Below are 23,411 nucleotides of genomic sequence, written 5' to 3'. Positions count from 1 at the left end.
CTTAGACTTTCTCCTAGAGCTCAATTATTCAAAAGTAATGGAGGGTTTATGTTTATTCCTAACAAAAGTGTAAGTTATCTTCCATTCAGTCAGCCAGCCACTTGTCCCATCAGTACCCTCTCCATCCCATCAGATAAGAAACGGATGGTACGGGAATTTCTATCTCCAAGTGGCCGATATTTCCAGACTGGGGGTCTGTCTGAGTTTATTAAAGCTTTCATCCATTCATATTCTTCAGTTTAGCTGCTACAGGGGTGGTGGTCTAAGGTACCATTTTATTGTGCCCCTGATACTGTAATAGCTTCCTGCCTGGTCTCCTTGCTTTTATTCTTGCTGCCTCCAAATCCACGGTGTCATATCAGCTAGAAAGATCTTTGAAAAGCAAAGATCGTAATACTTTATCCTCTATCTCACCTCCGGGTTAAAATCCTCTTAATGGGCTCCTATCACACTTAATATAAAATATCTGAATTGTTTGTCACAATCAACAAAGCACCACTATGATCTGGTCCCTGCCTTCCTTTCTTACTTCATCTTACCCACAAAGCTCTAGTCATTCTGCTTTTCTTTCTGTGTTTCTTCATCGGCTAAGCCAATCCCTATGGTGAGTTGTAAAAAGTAGGAATGTCTTCTCTTTTGGTTCTTGGAATAGCTGGTTGCCTTTTGAGTCACCTAGTCAGTCATTTTCTATCATATTACTATATTTTAACTCTCTGCAAACCATTTGCTAATATGGGCATTTACTTCATTTTTGCTGTTTTTCCTCCTCAACCAGACTGCAAGCTTCATGTAAGCAGGGGCTTGTCATGTTGTTCTGTGCATTAACTGTGAGTCCTAGAACAGGGCCTAATAGGTAATTGATACCCAGTAAATCTTTGTTAAAGTGACTGGTTTCTTTTCTTTCTTTCTTTTTTTTTTTTTTTTAAGTGACTGGTTTCTATTCGCAACCAGCTTACAAATTTGGTAGTATGTCAAAGATAATGTAAATGAAAATTTAAATACACATGACAACAAACAGAAGAGATGCTGAAAGGGCAATACGTGATTTCAGTACTATATGAACCTTTTATTATAAAGCATCAACTCAGATAAAACATCAAAGAGGAAGGACACCTCATATTCCCGTCAGTGAGGCTGCAAGTTCTAAAAGCCGGTTTCCACCAGGGGAAGGCAGAAGGCACGTGTGGAGGCGATGGGCAGGAGAGAGGATGCAGACGCAAAATGAGTAAGCAGAGAATGCGAGCGCGCTGGAACTTCAGCTCCAGCACAAGTTTGGCAAGGAGGGCCCGAGTTGCTGCAAGATGAAATTTTTAATTATCTGGAATTTGGGAGAAATGCCAGTTGGATGGAGTATCTTGAGGCACAACTTTCCACTCGTAAAGAGTCTTGCCAAGGGCCAGGCCTCGGGCCATCCCCCTCCCCTCGCCCTCGCCCTCCCCCACCCCCGGCTCCGCCCGGGCCAGTTTTGGCTCTTTGAGATGCAGCTGCAAAGCGGATTCATAAACAGAGGAAGTTGGCTGCTTTGGGTGGCCCTGCGGCCGGTGCAGCCCGGAGAGCCTGCGGCGGGGAGGGCGGGGAGGGCGGGGCGGAGTGGGGAGGCCCGGTCTGTCCCCGGCGGAGCGCGGCCGGGCCCGCGGGCCCTGGGAGGGGCTTTCGGTCCTGGACTCCTTCTGCCCTCCGTGGGGCCTGGCAAGCTCTAGCCCCGGACCCACAAGTGTGCGTGCGCGGCCTCGGCTCGGGCCCCGCCCGCCCTCGGACGCGCCCGGGCGCCTGCCTGGAGGGGCCCCGGCCCGGCCTGGTCGCGCTGCGGCTCCCCCGGCCTCCAGCCCAGGGCGGCTCCGGGGGGAAAGTGGGGCGCGCGGGGGTGGGGCCAGCCGGCGGGGAGCGCCCCTGCCCCGCGACCCCGGCGCAGACCAGAGGCGCGGCCAGAGGGCCAGGGCGCACCTCCCGAGCCTGTCGCCTGTCGCCTGGGCCCTCGCGGTGGGCAGGGACTCCGCGGAGCCGGGGGCGGGGGGGGGCGCGCTCTGCCCCTGGGATTCGTCCGGAGTCCGGCGGCGGCGGCGGCGCTCTTTGTCTTCCCAGGACCTCCTCTCCTTCCTTTCACCCTCCCTGCAGCCGTCGGTGGCTCCCGCGGCCCCGGGCGCGGCCCCGGGAACCCCTGCCACCTCGGTGCCCCGCCGGGTCGGCCGAGGGGGCTGCGAGCGGGAGGCAGGGAGGATGCTGGCGGGGCGGACTCTGGCCCGCAGCCCCGGGAGCCGGCCGGTGCCCGGGCTGTGGCCGCCGCTGCTGCCGCTGCTGCTGCTGCCGCTGCTGCGCGCCCCCGGGGGGCCGGTGAGCGCCCAGGAGCAGCCCTCCTGCAGAGGAGCCTTTGACCTCTACTTCGTCCTGGACAAGTGAGTGCCCGGGGGAGGCCCAGGGGCTTGCGCGCGGCGGCCCTGGATGCGCCGGCGCCGGGGAGACGGAGACGCCCGCGCCCCGGGGAGCGGCGCCTGGAAGCGACCGCGGCTGCTCCCTGCCCTCCCCGACCCACGCGCGAGCGCTTCCTCGCGTGCGCCCGCTGGGCCGTGAGCGCTGGGCCCTCCGGGGAGGTTGGGGCAGTCACCGTTTGCCAGTCCCGGGGTCTCCGCCTGGGGCAGCCGTCTGCAGCTCCAGACCCCGGCCGGGCCCGGCTCGCGCCCCAGCTGGCCAAAGGTCGCCGGGTCCGACCCTGATCAGGGCGCTTTCCTCGTAGCCAGGAAAACCCTAGCGTCCGCATATACTCGGGGTGGTTTGCATGTCCTGCGAAGGAAAGTTGTGTTTGTTTTGAGGAGCCGGGAACCTACTCCAAAGGATTGGTCAGGTGGCCCCGAGGAGGTGGGGAGGGGGGGGCGGTTGGCTTCCTGGATTCTTTGAGTGCCTCAGTTTCAACCGTCTATACTGTTACTCTGCTGGAAGTAGAGGCCGGGTTACCCCCACGTAAATGTTTTGTGTTGTTTGTTTGCTTCTCATCAGTTCAATTTCATTTTACAGGTCTGGGAGTGTGGCAAATAATTGGATTGAAATTTACAATTTTGTCCAGCAACTTACAGAGAGATTCGTGAGGTATTTCTCCCACTTTACTCTGCAGGGGAATTTGAGGTGGAGGGAAGTAGACTGAAGTGTAAGGTATCCCTTTTTTGAGACCTTTTGTAGGGAAAGCTTCTCCAGAAATGTTGATTTTTCTTTTTTCTTTTTTTTTTTTTAAGTGCCTCAAGATCACTATAACACACATGTAGTTATTAGGACAGCCCTTCAGTTGTTCAGGGCTTATTTTATCTGGATCCCAGAAACTTGGCTCAGGCTCTGGGGAAGCATCTTCAAATACTATTACAAATGTCTTTTCCTTTCTGAATTTTCATCTGTTTTGAATTTCAGTTACGCTTTCTCATAATTTATCACATTAAACAAATTTTATGCTAATAGTGTCCATGATATATTTTTCTTTCCACATAATTCGTAGCATTGTAGAGGTCATCATTAAAAAAGAAAAGTGTCGGTAAACTTCAAATGAACATGTGTTAATAACCCACTACCAGAAAAGGCACTGTGTGTGTTTAAAGAAAGACTTGTGTTTACCCAATGTGTGGGTGTGTGGCTGATTTAAAATTTAACTGTTCTATATATGCAATAAGCCTTACTAGGAAAGACTGGTTTTTTTCCTCCTATAAAAAGCATAACTGCTACGAAATCCAGCTTACTTGCTTATTTGGAGGTAACTAGGAATTAGTGGCATCTCTATTTAAAAATAACCCCAGGACACCAGACTTTTGAGCCTTTCTCTCTCTCTCTCTCTCTCTCTCTTTCTCTCTTTCTCTCTCTCTCTCTTTAAAGAAAAAAATGCAATGAGCAAATGCAAGTTTATCAAGATAATGGAAAGGACACAAAAAGGAGCTGTATCATTAAATATTGCTTCTTTCAGTCTTGTTAGCCCAAATGTTTTCTGTAAAACAGGCTTGGATGATCAAAACATTTTGAAAGTCATGTTGCAAGTAACTTCAAACAATCTGTAGAGGCCTAGGCAATCCTTGCTTTCAGTTATTGGCAGCAGTAAACTTATCCCTATAAAAATGTATGCTTGTCCATGTTCAATCATCAGTCTCCTGCTTAAGAAGCCAAGTATAACACTCTCATTTCTGGACAGGGTCTGAAGTAAAACTGTCTAGGAAAGAAAAATAAATAAGGCCCCATATTTTTAAATGTTAAAGGCAGTAGAGATAGCTTTTTATAAATGTTCTGATTTGATCTGAGAGTGTACAGAGAGTATCACATAGATTTTGATTGAAAGCAATGGATCATTTCAATACAACATTTTGAAGAGGTGGGGTTTTTATTTATTAGATCTGGCTTGCAAGCTGGAATTCTATAATACATAGTTCTCTGGCTCAAATTTAGTTGCTTAGTTATTGACTCATAATACATTGTAGAAAGTGAATCAAAGTTGACTACTGAAGAGAATGTCTTCCAATATGAATAGGACTTTGAGATCATTCTGATCTTCAGTTTATAGATATTAGTTTCCTATCTTTACTTTCAGATCTTAGTAACAGTTGTGTAGAGTGTCTTGGAGACAAGAACCATTCTGTGAGATCAACGCCTAAAGCTTAAAAGAGGTGGCTAACTGGGGCAGGTGTTGCCAGTTGGAAGTGGGATGTTTGAGACTTGGACAGCCTAATCAAAACTGATTTGTTAGTGTCTTTCAGATTGTCCATGATACTCTCTCTATGTATTTTTACCTCCAGATCACTTTTTTCTGAACTCATATCAATTATGATAATTAAATCAAATTATGGTAATTAAATCAAACTGACTGCTCTCCAGCGCTAAATATTGTTAGTGACACTCTCTAAGAAGGGTCTGGCCTCCTTTAAGGAGGTGAGATAGAATACCAAGGGAAGAAGTATTTTCTACAAAAGGATTTTACATTGGCCTACAATTCATCTTTCTAGTTGTAGTCTGTTCCCCAAATGGCCCTATGGTTCATGGAGCATTGTTTGAGTGCTGAGAAGCACTGACTCAATCCAAAACGGCTTACGTGGTAAGGTTAAGCTGAATTAGTATATATACTTAGGGAGTTCCACTGAAAAGAAGTCTGGACCATCAGAGTCTGATTTTTTTTTTTTTTTCCAGAGTCTGATTTTAACTGAGACTCCATAGCTACAAGATACAAGTCTCTTATATTGTATTTTAACTGCCTCTTTTCTTATTTTGCAGCCCTCAAATGAGATTATCTTTCATTGTGTTTTCTTCTCAAGCAACCATTATTTTGCCATTAACTGGAGACAGGTTAGTGCATTATCATTTCACTGTAGGCTTTTAGTAGGGACTAATCTTGAAGGGATGATGGATATTTCCAAGTAGTGATTCAGGCCTCCCAGTGGAATCAAACAAATGCACAGACAATTCAGCTCTGTTTGCTAATAGAGGGGAAAGGAGGTATGAGTGATATAAAAGAGCAGATAATCTGAAAATATGTATCATTCTTGTTGGCTGTGGGATGTACAATGAAACCCAGATCTCTGCCTTAGTTGTATATTTACTACTTCCCATGTTTCCCCCTCTGTTTCTATAAGTACTTCTACATCTTTCTTGTTTAAATGTAATACGTTAATCAACTAGGAGTCTGCAGAACATTAGGGAGGAGAAAGATATGGATCTCTGGATAATTTACTAGATTCAGCCGACATCCCCCATCTCCAGTCTTACTCTGAGATCTACTGATGCTGAATATATTTGCCTTTGTAAAGGAACTTGCTTACTATTTTTTATTTTATATGTATATATAAAATATTATATACAAACTTGTAAATATATATAAATAATATATATTATATATTTAAATATATTGTACATATATTTTATGTACATAAATACATATAAATGAAAATATATATAATCTTATGATATTTCATATGGCCATTTTAATGTCATCTGAAATAATGGGTCAGGTTAGAGGTAGTCACTGACATATTTTAAAGAATGGCTGCTTTCCATGGGATCACCTTTGTGTAGTAGACTGAGTTCCAAAGTGGGAAGGGAGATTTTCCTTTTCATTCTTATATCTACTTTACTTATTTATCTATTTAATTTACTTTATTTAATACAAAGTATGAAAACATAGTTTTTGCTCAGTTCTTGCTGAAAGAATGGATGGGTTAGCATTTTTTTGAAATCATATTTCTCCAAACTGTCATTTTGGTGCAGGAAGCTGGTGTACTTTGTTTTGCATAATATGTGGATTTCTGAAAAGTTATGCTTGAATGCAGCTTTTTTTAATAAATGAATTTTTTCTCTGAAAATGTTAAAACGTAATATATATTTAGTGTTCTATTTGTTTCAATTTTTTATTTGAACTCTAGTTAAGGAAACATAACATTTAAAAGGATTCAGGGAGAGAACTTATTTATACTTGTCAGAATTAATTTGGGAGAAAAATATAAATCCTTCTAATTTGCTTGTGCTTTAAAGTTTTACTTTTCTGGAGAGGAAGTACCTCTGTAGATGACCTCAGTGTTCTCATTGATAGTTTCCTTCCGTACTTTCTTGTGTACATCTGGGTGTCATCAAGAGTCAGAGCAATAGTAGTCTCTTATACCCCACATAGAATAGCTTTCTATACCCAGTGATATAACACTCTTTGTCTCCATGAAAAGAAATTTTGTTCATTGCCCAGTTTAATTTTCAAAGAAACAGATCTTCCTAATGAAGTCTATTCATTAGGAAAAAGAAAGAATGTTGTTAACATTTATAGAGTGTATATGTAGGGAAAAGCACTTAGCATAACGCCAGACACAGTAGACTCTCAGTGATTGTCACCTGCATATGCTGTGCAAGGTTCTCTGTTAGGCACTTCACATATGGATCCTCCAGCACTTTGAGGGTGAAGTGTAGTGATTGGTCACCAAAACTGGTATTGCATGGAAATGCATGGAAAGGGTTTAACATGTTAATCTAAATCAGAGATTCTTCCTTTATCATTGGTTGAATCTAATAGAGGAGAGAGGTGGGATAAAGAGGCTTCCATTTGAAGACATAGCATAAAACAAGCATGTTGCAGTTAAGTCACAGAACCAATTTATTAGCCAAATGCTCATGGACAAGATACTTAACCTTTTTGTGCCTCAGTTTTGTCCACTTGTGTGATGGTGACAATGAGCATGGTGCTAACAATATCTACCCCATAAGACTATTGTGAGAATGAAGTCAGTGAATATGGAGAATGTGGGAGAGTCTGTTGTGTATGTATTCAAGAGAGAACGTTCTTGTAATTATTTATTTCTACTACGATTATTATTGTTTGGATCTAGGGAATATGTAGCATTTTCATGATTAGTGAGGAATTATTATTATTAATTAAAGGGATAATTATGCTGCTTGACAGAATTTATAATTTTCTAGGAGAAATATTGTTAAGGCTACTTACAATTTCTGTACGGTTCACTCTTTTTCTTTTGAAATAGAGATACATTCAGTTGTAACGAATTGCACTATTTGTGGCATGCTGAATTAGTGTGAGGTGGCCGAAAGTACACTAAGAAGGTCTAGGTAGATTACAGCTGTGCTACTTAAACTGATTTAGAGACTTGGGGCAAATCATCTACTCAGGTGTCAGTTTTTATGTGTGTAAACTGCAGACATAACTGGCCATGTTTTCTTTCTTTCTTTTTTTGAACCTTTATTGATACTCTTATGTGCTTTCTTAAGAGAGTTGTTCTAAGATGAAAATAAGACAATGCTTGGAAAAGTACTTTGTATATCACAGTCTCCATTAAAGGATATTATCTTCTGCTCCTCGTTGTTCTTTTACTAATTTAACTTTATTACATCAGTAACTTCTCAAACTTTTCTGTCCTGGGTATTTGGGTATATGGTGTCTTCATCCATTACCGGCTCTCAAGTGTGTAGAAACAGTCACATATTTAGATACAAACATCACTGAACAAATGTTTCCCCAACTATTGTGGATCTTTGTTTCAAAGCCTAGACATTGGAATTCTACGTATAAACTTTCTTGATGTCATAGATCACACTTACAAGGAGATCTGAGTAAATGAGAAACATAGCAGGTTTCATAATTTTAGTATGGTTATGAGAAGTACTTCTTTCAAGTTTTCAGAGTGTTGCTAGATATTTTCAGTAGAGATGAAGCAAGATTGGAAGCCAGTAAGTCCCTAAGATAGAGCAGTGTCTTCTTAGAGAATTTCAACATGGAGTCCAATACTATGTAAATACGTGAATAGAATAATACACTCGGCAAGAAATGATCAGTCATTTTGTATACTTGTAATATAAAAACTACTCTTTTAAGTGTTTCAGTTTGAACCACTCTCTTCTCCTCTCCTCTCCTCTCCTCTCCTCTCCTCTCCTCTCCTCTCCTCTCCTCTCCTCTCCTCTCCTCTCCTCTCCTCTCTCTCTCTCTCTCCTCTCCTCTCCTCTCTCTCTCTCTCTCTCTCTCCTCTCCTCTTCTCCTCTCCTCTCCTCTCCTCTCCTCTCCTCTTCTCTTCTCTTCTCTTCTCTTCTCTTGCCACCATGATTTTTATCTTCTGTGTATCTGTTCACCCATTCATCCACCTACCCACCTACCTACCTGCTTGCCTACCTTATATATGATATATTGAGCATTATGGGCTCTGGAGACAATACAAACATGACTAATTTAGTGTGTGTGACAGTGAGGAGTGTGCACATACATTGAAATAGCTCAGGGTTGTGTTATAGGATCAGATAAGGAAAGTGCCATGTTGATTCAATACGGACAAATCTGGCCTCTCAATATTAGAGAATCTGAATCAAGAGTAATTTTAAAGAATATTTTTAGTTACTATGCTACATAATTGGGGATAGTGAATTATGCTCACATCTATTCAATATGATCTTAATGATGTAAAATGATTTAGTTGAAAACATTTAGTGAACAGTTATTATGTGCTAGGCAGTGTGCAAGATGCTTTCCATTTATTACCTCATTTAATCCTCATATTAATACATGTAATACATACTACAATTATCTTAACTTTACAAATGAGGAAATGGAAGCTGCGAAAGGTAATGTAGCTTATCCAAGGACATAGAGTTAAGATGTGGTGAGCAGAATCGTCTTTGAAAGTATAGAGTATGCCACTCTTGTGCTTATGACAGTTCTAATGGCTTAGAATGGAAAACACATGTCTCCTGATGGCCTAAGAGCCCTTCCTGATTGCCTTGCCCATCCTCTCCAGCTTGTGCCACAGTTTAGCCCACTGGTCTTTCCATTCCCTGAACAGGCCAACTTTGTTTCCACATTATGAATTTTGTTCTTTCTCTGCCCCAGAAATGCTCCTGGCTAGCTCATTCTTATTACTTAGGTGTCATCCCATGTGTCCCCTCCTCTGAGACCCTTAGTCTGGCCATCAAGTCTACAGGAACCCTGGCCTTCCTCCCCAGAAATCTGCCAGGATAGTCTATTTGGTTACTACTTTTTGAAATTATTCTGTTAATTAATATTATTTTTATTTCCATCACCCTAACATAAATTGCATGAGAGCTGAGGGGTCTTCTCTGTCTTGTTTACCAGTGTATTTGATACCAGAACAGAGTCTAGCACATAGTAGATACTCAACAAATTATTATTATTTTTTTAAAGATTTTATTTACTCATTCATGAGAGACACAGAGAGAGGCAGAGAGAGAGGCAGAGATAAGAGAAGCAGGCTCCATACAAGGAGCCCGATATGGGACTCGATTCCGGGACTCCAGGATCATGCCCTTTGCTGAAAGCAGATGCTCAACCGCTGAGCCACCCAGACATCCCGATGCTCAACAAATTCTTTTCTTTTTTATTTTTTTGGTTTTTTTTTTGGAGTTTGATTTGCCAACATATAGCATAACACCCAGTGCTCATCCCGCCAAGTGCCCCCCTCAGTGCCTGTCTCCCAGTCACCCCAATCTCCTGCCCACCTCCCTTTCCACCACCCCTTGTTCATTTCCCAGAGTTAGGTGTCTCTCATGTTCTGTCACCCTCACTGATATTTCCCACTCATTTTCTCCTTTCCCCTATATTCCCTTACTATTTTTTATATTCCCCAAATGAATGAGACCATATAATGTTTGTCCTTCTCTGATTGACTTACTTTATTCAGCATAGTACCCTCCAGTTCTATCCACGTTCAAGCAAATGGTGGGTATTTGTCGTTTCTAATGGCTGAGTAATACTCCATTGTATACATAGACCACATCTTCTTTATCAACAATTTCTTGTTGAGATGAATGGTAGAATTGGTGTGACTCTAGAACCTGAGTTATTTTAAAAAACATATTATTTAAATTCAGTTTGCCAACATATACGATAACACCCAGTACTCATCCCATCAGGTGCCCTCCTTAGTGCCTGTCACCCACTCACCCCATCCCCCCACTCTCCTCCTCTTCTGCAACCCTCTGTTTGTTTCCCAGAGTTAGGAGTCTCTCATGGTTTGTCCTCCTCTAATTTTTCCCCATTCAGTTTCCCTCCTTTCCTTTTTAGTCCCTTTCACTATTTCTTATATTTCACACATGAGTGAGACCATATGATAATTGTCTTTCTCCAACTGACTTATTTCACTCAGCATAATACCCTTCAGTTCCATCTATGTAAACGTAAATGGTGGGTATTCATCCTTTCTGACGGCTGAGTAGTAGTGCATTGTATATATAGACCACATCTTTATCCATTCATCTGTCAAAGGACATCATGGCTCCTTCCACAGATTTAGAATCTAAGTTATTAACTACTATCATGTATTTTCTCTCTTTCAGAAGTCATGACTTAGGTTTGCTAAGTTTCTTTCCCACTCTTATAGATCAGTTGTAAATATTTCCGACTCTCTTTTTAACATATTTGTCCCCAAATTGAAAAAGTCATATAATTGTTTGACCTGAGCACAATAATCAATTACTTAGGAAAAAATATTTCTTAGGTATAATTATAGGAAATTAAAGAGAAGTCATTTGATTAAATTTAGATAATATATACAGTTGTATTATTTGAAAAGTTTTCTTTTTTTTTTCCTTAAGATTTTATTTATTTATTCATGAGAGACACAGAGAGAGAGGCAGAGACACAGGCAGAGGGAGAAGCAGGCTCCCTGCAGGGAGCCTGATGTGGGACTCGATCCTGAGACTTCGGGATCACGCCCTGAGCCAAAGGCAGATGCTCAACCACTGAGCATCTGAGCCACCCAGGTGTCCCGAAAAGTTTTCTTATTCCTTAAAATCTGAATTAAAAGTTAACTTGTGATAAAACAGCCCTTCATAAGAATTGGTAACTTATAAATTGGTTCATTAATTTTGCACAGAAACTTGGCAGGATCTGTAAAAGTTTAGAAGGTTTCTATCAGTGATTCTACTTTTTAGAATTGTGTTCCACTGAAATACTAGCACCGGTGGGCAAAAATAAGTAAATGCAAAATTGGACACTGCAGTAGTGGTTCATAATAGTGAAAATTATATTCAATCTAAATGTATTTCAGTTGATGTAATGAAAAAAATGTATAGAATGGGATACTATGTAGATAATAGAAAAATTGGAAAATCTGTATATATTAACATAAAAATATATCTCAGATACATTAATCGAGAAGAACAGGTGGCAGAACACTAAGTATGATTTTATTTTTCTAAAATAAAAACAAAAAATACCTTTAACTGTTTTTGTGATGTATGTGTGTGAGTGTGTGTGTGTGTGTGTGTGTGTGAGATCATAAATGTATGGAAAAAAGTCTGAAAGATATGCAACGAATTGCTGACAATACCGTCTTAGCAGTGAGATTCAGGATGGGGAGGACCTTCCTTTTTTAATTTTCATACACCTTGGCTATTCCAGTTTTATTTCGACGTTATTCTTTGTAAAAAAAAAAAAAAAGAAAAAAAAAAACATGCTCGAAAAAAGTTACTGCTTCTTTAGCCAGAGATAGCTATGTTGGAGTCAGAATGGAATTTAGGGGTTGGAAAGAGAAAGTATTCAGGAATAACACATTTCCAGTTGTTACCTCGGGGTATCCTGAAGGCTCCCTGTTAAAATGAAAACACAGGAGTGGACGTTGAGTCACGTAGACATGGAAGCTATATACTAGTTTTATGACCTTGTGTAAGTAATTTCACTTCTTGCTGGCCAGTTCTCTTGCCCATTAGAAGGCGCTAATCATTCCTACCATATTGCAATGTTGGGATGGTTAAATGCATCTGATGCATGAGAAGGCCTAATTGACGTGGGGAGGAGTCAAGGTTGAAAAGGGATTTGCGGGTTATCAGTGTACACCACCATCAGAATTTTCATTCTCATGTGCCAGAATTCTAACAGGAGTTTAGAGAGGTCAAATAAACTTGCTGGAAGTCACACAGCTAAGTAGTTAGAGCCAGGATTCACAAGATATTATTTGCATCTATACATATATTGCTTACAAAGCATTTAGCAAAGTGTCTGACACAAATAATAATGTTGAAATAAAATTGGAATAGCCAAGGTGTGTGGAAATTAAAAAATGAAGGTCCATTCCATCCTGAATCTAAGACGGTATTGACTCCTGAGCGTGAGCACTTAACTACTGCATTGCCTCAGACTTTCTGTATTCCCCCTTCTCTGCCTTTCACAATTAGTCAGAATTTGTCATATTCAAAGACATATTCTTCCTCTAAATTTATGCTGTTCTCTTACAAACAGTGATGTGGTGAGAGGAAGTGAATGTAGTTTTTTTTTGTTGTTGTTGTTGTAGTTAGAGAAATGATGACTCGTGTTGAGAAAAGTCAGTTTTGGCAACGCATTTGTGCTAATCCTGAGAGGTCTGGGCAAGATAGCAGCTCAGATTCTAGTCATGGATATGCTAAGAGTGAACTTTCATGCAGTCCCACATATGCTTTATATCTAGGAAGTTAAATACATTGTTACTCATACCTGAGAGACAACCTGGCACACTGAAGTGTTCAAATGCAGAGGTCAATTTCTCATGACTCAATAGGTATTGAATGGGGGAAGTGGGGTGAAAAAATATACAGAATGCAGCCAGTTGGACTCAGGTGTGATCCATGTACCACATTTTGTAAGCATAGACTAAACTGGAGGGAATTTTTTCACAAAACCCAGATAGTGCGGAGCATTTTGTAAGCACATATTTTTTGACCATGGATTCATTGGTCTAGATTCTGGACCACAGAGACATTGGCAATGTTGGCCTTAGAGTGACTGTGTTAAATAAACAATAAGTACATTTTGATATCAAGTATAATAAGAGATAGGTAAACCTGTTAGTTCTGAAGATAATAGAATGTATTAGCAATGTTTGCATTTAGAAGATACTCCTTCACTGTCTTGTAAACTTCGAACATTTTTTAAGTTGAGGAGCTGGTAGAGAGCAATTACTTTTTTGTGATTTATCCTTTATACAGTATGTAATATAGTCTATAATAACATAATAAATAAATAGAAATGTGGGTATATTTGAATGAATGAACAGATTTTCCCTCATATAATTTTTTTCTAATTTTGTCAATTTGCTTAATATTGTGTTTTATTAATGGAAGGAGATAATAACAGTGGCAGATGAAATTTATTGAGCACTAACTGTGTGTCAGACACTTTGGTAAATGCTTTGTAAGCAGAAGCTCCGGTAAAGTACTAAAGTGCTAAATGGATTATAAATGACTAGTATATTTGTATAGATGCAAAATAACATCTTGAGAGCATTGTTTTGTTTCATATTTCAATGTACTAAGTTTTACCTTCTTAAAAACACTTAATTATGTAACTGGCTGATCATTACAAAATTACTGTGTATTGCTGCATTTTATTTGCAGTTACTGTTTGTTTCAAGAACTAATGTTCCTGATTAATAATCTCTTGAGGACAAAGGATGGAATTGACCTATGATACAAGTTTCTATAACATTTATACTCATGCACTAATGTACTTGTATTAATTGGCATTTGGTAGCATAGATAATATGCAGTTTTTTAGCTTTTGTCGTAGATTGTTCTGTGGCCTCCAGTTAAGCACAGAATACATATAAACATGTATGTGTGTATATATATTCTCTCTATATATATGTATACAGAATATATATATATATACACACTACATATACAAATATATGTATATATACTTAAATATATTTAAGTCTATAAATTAAACTTATACACTTATTTAAATATATAATTTAAAAACTCTGGGCTGGGCCCATGGCTTACTTTAACTGATAGAATATAGCATACATAAACGTAGAAGAGTGCCAGTTCCAGGTCTAAGCCTTAATAAGGCATGGGAGTTTTCTTTCTTGTGCTCTCAGTAGCCAGCTGGCATATAAAAACTTTGATTACCCTGAGACCATCATGGTAGGAGGGAAACCAACCCAGCCATGTGGAAAAGCCATCTGGAAGAGAATGAAGACTACAGTCAACAGTCCTAGCTGTGCTCCTCTGCAGTAGCCAGCACCAGTGCCAACTTGCCAACCATGTGAGTGAGGTCATTTCAACCTTTCTAGCCATTCCTACTTCTCAGCTGACAATGTGTGAAACATAAGAACTGCCCATTCAATGCACAGTATCATAAAAAATAAGTTGTGTTTGCACCACTAATTTTAGGGTAGTTTATTAGGCAGCAATAGATGGCCAAAACAGAAATGTGATTAGTTAAGATGTTGTCTGTTGGAAAGTTCAAATGCTATACAGATAATATAATTATGTGTATAAACATAATATCCTTAGTTATACGCAGAAGGTACTTAAAATAAAAAATTGTGCCTTAATTGTATTAGTTGAGCAAGTCAGAATTCTCTGCTAATCATTTTATTATGCTACCATTTACAATATATACTTATTTTAGTTATGACAGTCATAAATACCCTCCAAAATACAAAGTGTTCAATGGATGGAGAAGAGCCATTGATGTGCAGCGTGTGGCAGTGTAGTTGCCCTCTTCTCTTCTCTTCTCTTCTCTTCTCTTCTCTTCTCTTCTCTTCTCTTCTCTTCTCTTCTCTTCTCCTCTCCTCTCCTCTCCTCTCCTCTCCTCTCCTCTTCTCTCTTCTCTCTTCTCTCTTCTCTCTTCTCTCTTCTCTCTTCTCTCTTCTCTCTTCTCTCTCTCTCTTCTCTCTCTTTCTCGTCTCTCTCTTCTCTTCTCTCTCTTCTTTCTCTTCTCTTTTCTCTCCTTCTCTTCTCTCTCTCTCTTCTTCTCTCTCGTGTCTCTTCTCTTCTTCTCTTTTTTTTCGTCTCTCTTCTCTTCTCTTCGCTTCTCTTCTCTTCTCTTCTCTCTCTCTCTCTTTCTCTCCTCTCGCTCTCCTCTTCTCTCTCCTCTCTCCCCTCCCCTCCCCTCCCCTCCCTCCCCTCCCTCCCCTCTCCTCTCCTCTCCTCTCCTCTCCTCTCCTCTCCTCTCCTCTCCTCTCTTCTCTCCTCATCTTCTCTTTCTCACCCCTCCCCTCCCTTCTCTTCCCTTCCTTCCCTTTTATCTCTCTTCCTTCCCCTACTCAGCAGAGAAATTTGGCAGGTACTAACAGAGCGGAAAGTGTTATTTTATAGATTAAAAAAAGAATCAGTATGTTTTTGCCTTTCTCTGATCAATATAATCATGAAATAAAAAAAGAAAGAGTTGATAGATTTTAGCTCACTGATTCTCAACAAAAAGAATCAGGTTTATCCCATTTTATTTGTTTCATTTTGCCTCTTTCCAAAAAGTATTTGAAGCTGAACATAATAACATTGCAGAAAGATAATAACATAAAAAGAAAAGTTAAGATCTTAGAAAAGAGTATGTAGCAATATGATAACCATAGGAACTTAGAATTTTGTGAATGAGTAAGAAATTTACTGTGGGCTTCCCAATAGTTAGGGCAAGAAATGGTTTACATACTTGTAGCTAGCAGGAAGGAGGAAGTGTATAGTGATTACTCAGGGATGACGAGAAACTTCTGCCACAAGATCTGAGAGGGGACATTTTGTGTTATGATAGCAGCACCCTTGACTACAGCTTCACAACAAATACCAAAGTAGTTTCAATATCACTATTCCTGTAGCTGAAGACATAACGTTAAAACCAAACTTGGTGAGGTTGATCTAAGATGTTGTTGGATTTGAGCTTTATAACATGTGCATTTTTTCTTTTGTTTTTGTCATTCCCTACTTGCTTTTTTTTTCTTTTAGAGGTTTCTTTAAGTCATAGTATAGATGGATGAGTTCTCTTTTTAACCTGTGACATCATTTTGCTTTCTCCCAATTAGCTGTTTACTACTAGACAAACTTAGAACTTACTTTTAGTTGCTTGGATCTTTTGAGGCCTGAGATCTGCCCTGTCTTGTTTTGGCTTTCATTTCCCCTAAAATGACACTTGGTAGAGGCTGACAGACTGTGTAGTTATACTGGAAGGAGATAAGACCAGAGCTCATGTGTGTTGATGTTATTGACTGTTGGCAAGAAACACTTTTCCTCCAGTGACGATGCAGCTGCAAAAGTAATGATGGAATTCAGTGCTACTTAGAATATTATGGTGTCAGGTATTGTCATGGATAGAAAAGCCAGGGACAGTGTTACTTCTCCCAGTGAAATAAGCTAGTTGAGTCTTACCTTCCAAAAACAATTCTGAATTCCACGTCCGGCAAGTTCTTGTAGCTTAGAGTCCTATTGTCTGGGTCTTAGAAGAAATTAAATGGTGAGGTGAATCTGAACTGAATGGACAAGGCAGCTTCTACCATGAAAAATCTATTTGTTGTGTGAACTTGAATTTCAGTTGTCTTTTCATTTCCCTTTGGCAGCAAACATTAATGCTTGAGGACACGCTGCCACTCATTTCTTGGAAGTACCAAATATTTGGTTTTTGTCTGCATTCAGACAGAATCAGTTTCAAGTTTTGTCTGTAGATACTAAATATAAATATTTAGATAAAACAAACTTGTAAAGTAGGTAATTTAGTTCATCATCTGTGAATTTCTTTCCTATGGTAGATTGAAAAGTTTATTGAACGCTTACTTTGTTAAAGGCATTATTTAAGTAATAAGCGCAGAGTAGGAGGATACATCATAAATGATAGACAGGGTGATAGTCCACTGTAAACTTCCAGTCTAGTTGAGAAGTGAAACACTAAATTAAATCAGTTACATTATTTTAAGGTATAAATTTGAGACAAAATTATTCATTGTAGTAGAAGTTGATCATGGATGTGTTTGGGACACCTTAGAAAAAATAGTATAATAAAGTCAAAGACAGGTTCAGAATAGGCTGATTTTAGACCAATATTAAAGGAAGCAATGTGGATTGGTAGAGATGACTGAGTCAGGAAGAAAGAGGATTAGGTCATACTTTGAAAGTTGTCTTATGTTTTTGGGAAACTCCTTGAGATGGAAACTTGTCTGATACTAATTTTCGTTATAGCATCAACATATAATCAGTAACTTACTTTTAAAACATGAGTGAAGCTCTGGTGGATGATTCATTTATTTCAAGTGTTCGAAATACAACATTGCAGCTCGATGAAACTTTTTTTTTTTTTTTTTTTTACTGTTTCGGACATACGTTTTAATGGTGTGTGGTATATGTTATATGTATATAATTTTATTTTAATAGTGTATGATGTGTGTGTGTGTGTGTGTGTATAACCTTTTATGTATGACTCTAGTAAGTTCCTTGATAATCAGATAATCTACTTTTTGTGATTAATGTTTCATCTATCATTGTTAGTAATGTGGGTGCTTTTCATGTTTTATTTAAAACATTATATTTCAGTTTACCATTGCAGGACTTTTTTATTTAGAAAGGTATTTTTCTTGAGGTGCCTGAGTAGCTTAGTTGGTCCAGCGTCTGACTCTTGGTTTTGGCTGGGGTCGTGATCTCGGGGTTGTGGGATTGAGCCCTATGTCGGGCTCCACGTGCGCTGAGTGTGGAGCCTGCTTGAGATTCTCTCTCACTTTCTGTTTCTCTTTCTCTCTCTCTCTCTGCTGGAGCATGCTCTTTCTGTCTCACTAAAAATAAAAAAAATAATAAAAAAAGAAAGGTATTTTTCTTTGCTTCTTTTTAAAAATTAAAATTCTATAAACAGTATATTAAGATCTCTCTTCTGATCCTTTAAATTTAAAAATTGAAAATGAAATTCTGAGTTTAGTTTGGATTGTTTTTGCAACATTATTGTATTTATCTCATATTATTCTTATGGTTTCTTTATTTTTCAAGGGTTCTTTGGAACCTATATTTAAAAAAACCTGAAAAATAGGTCTTATTTTACTTAATGCACACAAAATAGATTTTTTTTTAAAGATTTCATTTACTTATTAGAGAGAGAAAGACAGACAACAAACAGGGGGAGCAGCAGGTAGAGTGAGAAGCAGGCCCTCCGCTAAGCAAGGAGCCTGATGCAGAACTTGATCTCAGGACTCTGGGATCATGACCTGAGCTGAAGGCAGATGCTTAACCAACTGAGCCACCCAGGTGTCCCCAAAATAGCTTTTAATAATGTATTCATACTTCATTTAGATATACTGCATTGAGACACTAATTGGTCATGATGAAAAAGATTATTCTATAGTTTTTCAAGTTTTTCGTTCATATTGCCTGTTTCAAGAATCCATGACCATCCATCCATTTATTCTTTCATTTGTTCATCAGAAATGTGCTAGTACATTGTAGTTACAATATTCAAGAGAATGAGTTGGTGTCTGCATGGAGGAGAAGATGCTACAAAGGTGACTAAATTTCTGAGACATGTGACTCTGGGAAACACAAAGTAGAAACTGAATTTCTATAAGTTAGGGTTAAGTAATATGCTTTAGAAATTTACAAATAACAAAGTAAATTTCCAACTTATAGGGAAGTGGGTGCGTGCTTCAGAAATACTTTTTCATTTAAGCTGACCTAAGCAACCCTTGTTTGTTTTGGATGAAGGAAAATGTTTCACTCCCTAGCATTTAGTCAAACAAATATGATAGAAGTTATCTGTTCTCAGCTCAAAATGTCTAGAATATACTTAGATTTTTCCAAGATATTTCATATTGTCAAATAAAATAATACTTTTATTTGTTGTATTTAAAATATGAGTGCTCTAATTTATTAAAATAGCAAAAAGTATGAGAAGTTATCTATCCTCAAAGCTCATGTTCTTTCCTCTTCCTGAAGAAACTTTAATTGTAACCCTGCCATGTTTTTTGATAAATACTTATTGTAATCTTTGCTCATTTTTCTTTCGTTTAATTTTCATTATTTTTCAGAAGCAAAATCAGTAAAGGCTTAGAGGATTTAAAAAATGTTAGTCCAGTAGGAGAGACATACATCCACGAAGGACTAAAGCTAGTAAGTTCTTTAACATTTGTAAGTATGGAAGAGAATGTTTCCTTATTCTGGAATGCAAAAAACTGTAACTCTCTAGTAAAACTCCAATACCTCATTACAGGTTTATCTTTAAAAAATTTTTTAAAATGCTTTTAGTTGTTCTAAGGAGGAGACTGATTTACCACGGTGATAAGAAAAATTTGGATAGCATTTGGCTTTTTAAGGAATTTTTCATTTTTTGTGTGCTTATTTTCAGACTAGTCAATCAAAGCTTAAAATTTATATTCTTTACACCCAATTGTAACTGCTCTATAATGTGAATATATGCATATTTCAAATAAAATAGCTAACACAAAATACTCTTCTTTATTTTATTTTTAATATTTTATTTAAATTCAATTTGCCAACATATAGTAAAATACCCTGTTTTCAAAGCCAGTCTGTAATATTTTGATTTTGTCAGACTCATACATTCAGCTTGATGAAACATGCTGGTTAAAAGTTAAGATGAAATTGTTATTGAGATAATTATTCTTCATTTTCAGGCAAATGAACAAATTCAGAAAGCAGGAGGCTTAAAAACCTCCAGCATCATAATTGCTCTGACAGATGGTAAGTTGGACGGTCTGGTGCCATCATATGCAGAGAAAGAGGTGAGTGTTGAACTGAAACTGTTCATTATACCCTGGTGTACTTTGCTGTGTGTCTCTGTATTCATAGCCTGATATTGGAATAATGCACCCCTCTCTCTGCACCCCCCTCCATAGGCAAAGATATCCAGGTCATTTGGGGCTAGAGTTTATTGTGTTGGTGTCCTTGACTTTGAACAAGCTCAGGTGAGTACAGCAGATCTGCAAACCTTAATCTAAATTACATCATCATCTTAAGGGTATTTTTTCAAATTCTTTTCACTGATGACCTACTGTGACACTAATCTGTTGCTAAAGATTTTTTATAAAATTATTTTGAACTCTGCATCAATTATGTCTGATTTTGAGAGGTTTCATTGCTGAAAACAACACTCTAAAATTTCCGGAATATTCATTTGGTTCAGAAGAAGTAATATTATGGTCACATATTTGGACTGAAATAATATGGATAATCCTTTTTGAACTCAACGGACAAGATTATTATGACAGTCTTATTTAGGTGTTTTAGTTTGATTTAAAACTTGACACTTAGGAGTGCAGGGATTTGGGAAATCTGTTTAGAGGAAATTTTTAATAGTTTTCATTCCAAAACCCCAATTTTTTCATAAGTTTTGGAGGTTTATATATTAATTTTTTTTCCCTGCTCACTAGATGGTCTTACATTTAAATTTTTGGTTGAACATAACTAAGATTTCTGTGTCTAATGACATTTTTGGCTAGTAGAGCTCTGCAGTGTTTTGAGATTCAAACTTGAGGCCAGTGTAAAGGGGTTGTGGCTGATTCATTTCATTGTGATACATTTAGAATAACACTAGTGCCATCTCCTTCAATTCCTGACAGACTACACTGGTGAATTAATCCTGTGGTGTAATTTTCCAGATGAACATAACTGAAACATAATGAAGTGTATAAAATGTATGTCTCAACTACCCGTTAATTGAATGTTCCTCGTTTTTCTAAAGCTGGAAAGAATTGCTGATTCCAAGGAACAAGTTTTTCCTGTCAAGGGTGGATTTCAAGCTCTTAAAGGAATAATTAATTCTGTGAGTATTTTTCTGGGAGTAAGAAAGGCTTACGATTTTAGATACATTTTAAAACATAAGGAGTAATCTTGATATCCCTTCAGGTGATCATTATCTTGAAGAAAGAGATTAAGAAGGAGGTTTGTTTGGTATTGAGAACATGGCTTAATTCTAAAGATCTGGATTTTGTCTGGATTTTGTTTGTATTAATGGTTGGTATTAATTCTTGTAAATTTGACTCTGTGAGCTTGGGTTTGAGATTTCAAGTTTAGGATCTTCATAAACAGTCTTTGACACTTCCACCGTTTGAGCGTGGAGTTCCTGTCTTGATATCTTGAAAGTTTTATAGGCTTTAGAGAAGAAGTATAAAATAAAAATTTGGATTGGAATGTGTGATTTCTCCCTCTTCCAAAAATGGCGTCTCTTAGCTCTCAAGCAGACACCTTGCACAGTGGCTGAGTATTTGACTGCTGTTGTTCTTTCCATTTTAATGATTAATAGTTTCACTGGAGCTCATAATATTTCTGCTTGTAATTCAGTCGCATTCTCTCTGATGATTGTTAGAATCGGGGCATCCCTAAAGAGGGTAAGGGGAAGTATGATGATGAAATGCAAAGCAAAACTCCTAGGCTTTCAAAGCTGAGGTTTATGTTTCATTTTACTGCCTTTTTCTAGAAGCACTAGGAACAGTTGCTATTAAGTATTTATGATATTTTGGTAAACACCATCCTAAAATGGAAGTGAATAATATATACTCTCTAAGCCAAAGCTTTCCCTTTAATCTTAAGGTATTAACTGAAGGAAAAAATAAGTCTCAATATCTTTGGACATTTAAAATTTCTTTTTAAAGATTGTGTTTTTCAGAAACAGTGAGATTGGTTGGTTTTGTTTTTAAGTAGCATGTAGGCTTTTTCCCCCTAATTCATGGAGCTTTTCGAAGAAAAAGATATGATTTGGTTCTATTACATGTCAGCACTTCTAGTGGACAGGCTGAATGTAAATACAGAATGGAACAGAAATTTTATTATTTTAGGAGTTTAATTATGTTTAGTTGGAAAAATTGCAATGGAAAAAATAGGAAATATTTGTATTCATATTTCTATGAATATTTCTATGGATTTATATTTGGATTCAAGGTAAATACTCTGTGATTTGGTTTAAAATACAGGAAAATTGGGTGGACAATGCAAAAGGGAGCATAATTTGATCCTGAAAATAAACAAACCATTGGATTGTATTTTAAATAGAATTTATTGTTTTTGGAGATTTGCAATTATTTTTAGAATTATAGTGGGGAGGAGAGGAGACTTCTCTGGGTTATTCCCTTTGGAATACTATACCAATGGGTATAGTGTTCATTCTTTTTTTTTTCTTTTTTTACATTTTTAAAATTTAAATTCAATTTGCCAACATGTAGTGTAACACCCAGCGCTCACCCACCATGTGCCCTCCTCATTACCCGTCATCCAGTTACCCCATCCCCCCAACCTCCCCTTCCGCAACCCTTTGTTCATTTCCCAGAGTTAGGAGTCTCTCATGGTTTTTCTCCCTCTCTAATTTTTCCCCACTCAGTTCTCCTCCTTTCTCTTATATTCCTTTTCACGATTTCTTATATTCCATGTATGAGTGAAACCATATGATGATTGTCCTTCTCTGAATTCTATCACTCAGCATAATACCTTCCAGTTCCATCCACGTTGAAGCAAATGGTGGGTATTGGTCCTTTCTGATGACGGAGTAATATTCCACTGTATATATAGACCACATCTTCTTTATCCATTCATCTTTCGATGGACACCGAGGCTCCTTCCACAGTTTGGCTATTGTGGACATTGCCGCTATGAGCACTGGGGTGCAGGTGTCTCAGTCTTTCACTGCATCTGTATCTTTGGGGTAAATCCCCAGCAGTACAATTGCTGGGTCGTAGGGTAGCTCTATTTTTAACTCTTTGAGGAAGAGTGGCTGTACCAGTTTGCATTCCCACCAACAGTGCACATCCTCTCCAACATTTGTTGTTTCCTGTCTTATTAATTTTCACCATTTTCACTGGTGTGAGGTGGTATCTCATTGTGGTATTGATTTGTATTTCCTTGATGGCAAGGGATGCGGAGCATTTTCTCATGTGCTTGTTGGCCATGTGGAGATCTTCTTTGGAGAAATGTCTGTTCATGTCCCCTGCCCATTTTATGATTGGATTGTTTGTTTCTTGGGTTTTGAGTTTGATAAAAAATATGGAACCCTTCATGAATTTGTGTGTCATCCTTGTGCAGGGGCCGTGCTAATCTTCTCTGTATCGTTCCAATTTTAGTATACATGCTGCCGAAGAGAGCACTGTTCATTCTAATATAGTTAAACTTCTGCTTTTCTGTCAAAAAAGGAGGAGTAAATTATCCTCAGGGAAACCGGGAAGTAGTAACATGGCAGAGTTGACAGGTAGACAAATGAAATCATTACAACCTAAGTTGATCTCACT

General features: G+C 38.6%; 1 protein-coding gene and 1 non-coding gene across 4 annotated transcripts in view; one reads left to right on the top strand and one right to left on the bottom strand.

Annotated features, from left to right (window-relative positions):
• Positions 1–1,188: 1,188 nt before the first annotated feature.
• The window catches only part of ANTXR2 (ANTXR cell adhesion molecule 2), a 160,112-nt gene continuing 137,889 nt past the window's right edge, over positions 1,189–23,411 (top strand). Inside the window, exons 1-7 of one of the 3 annotated variants that reach the window (XM_049105018.1) lie at positions 1,189–1,225; positions 3,010–3,081; positions 5,230–5,301; positions 19,206–19,287; positions 19,812–19,919; positions 20,034–20,102; positions 20,879–20,959. In XM_049105018.1, the coding sequence (XP_048960975.1) occupies positions 1,209–1,225; positions 3,010–3,081; positions 5,230–5,301; positions 19,206–19,287; positions 19,812–19,919; positions 20,034–20,102; positions 20,879–20,959 (501 nt within the window). In that variant the 5' untranslated portion in view covers positions 1,189–1,208. Of the gene's footprint in view, positions 1,226–1,820; positions 2,394–2,588; positions 2,692–3,009; positions 3,082–5,229; positions 5,302–19,205; positions 19,288–19,811; positions 19,920–20,033; positions 20,103–20,878; positions 20,960–23,411 lie in introns of those variants that run through there. The other 2 variants (XM_025426766.3, XM_049105019.1) reach the window with 2 other exon arrangements.
• Positions 23,164–23,270, bottom strand: LOC112647425 (U6 spliceosomal RNA). Its single transcript, XR_003128319.1, has one exon. It is a non-coding gene; the product is annotated as a U6 spliceosomal RNA (small nuclear RNA).

The sequence above is a fragment of the Canis lupus genome, chromosome 32, assembly GCF_003254725.2.
Source record: "Canis lupus dingo isolate Sandy chromosome 32, ASM325472v2, whole genome shotgun sequence".
Classification (NCBI taxonomy): domain Eukaryota; kingdom Metazoa; phylum Chordata; class Mammalia; order Carnivora; family Canidae; genus Canis; species Canis lupus.
The sequence above is the reverse complement of the archived record's forward strand: the minus strand, read 5'-3'. Positions and strand labels throughout refer to the sequence as shown.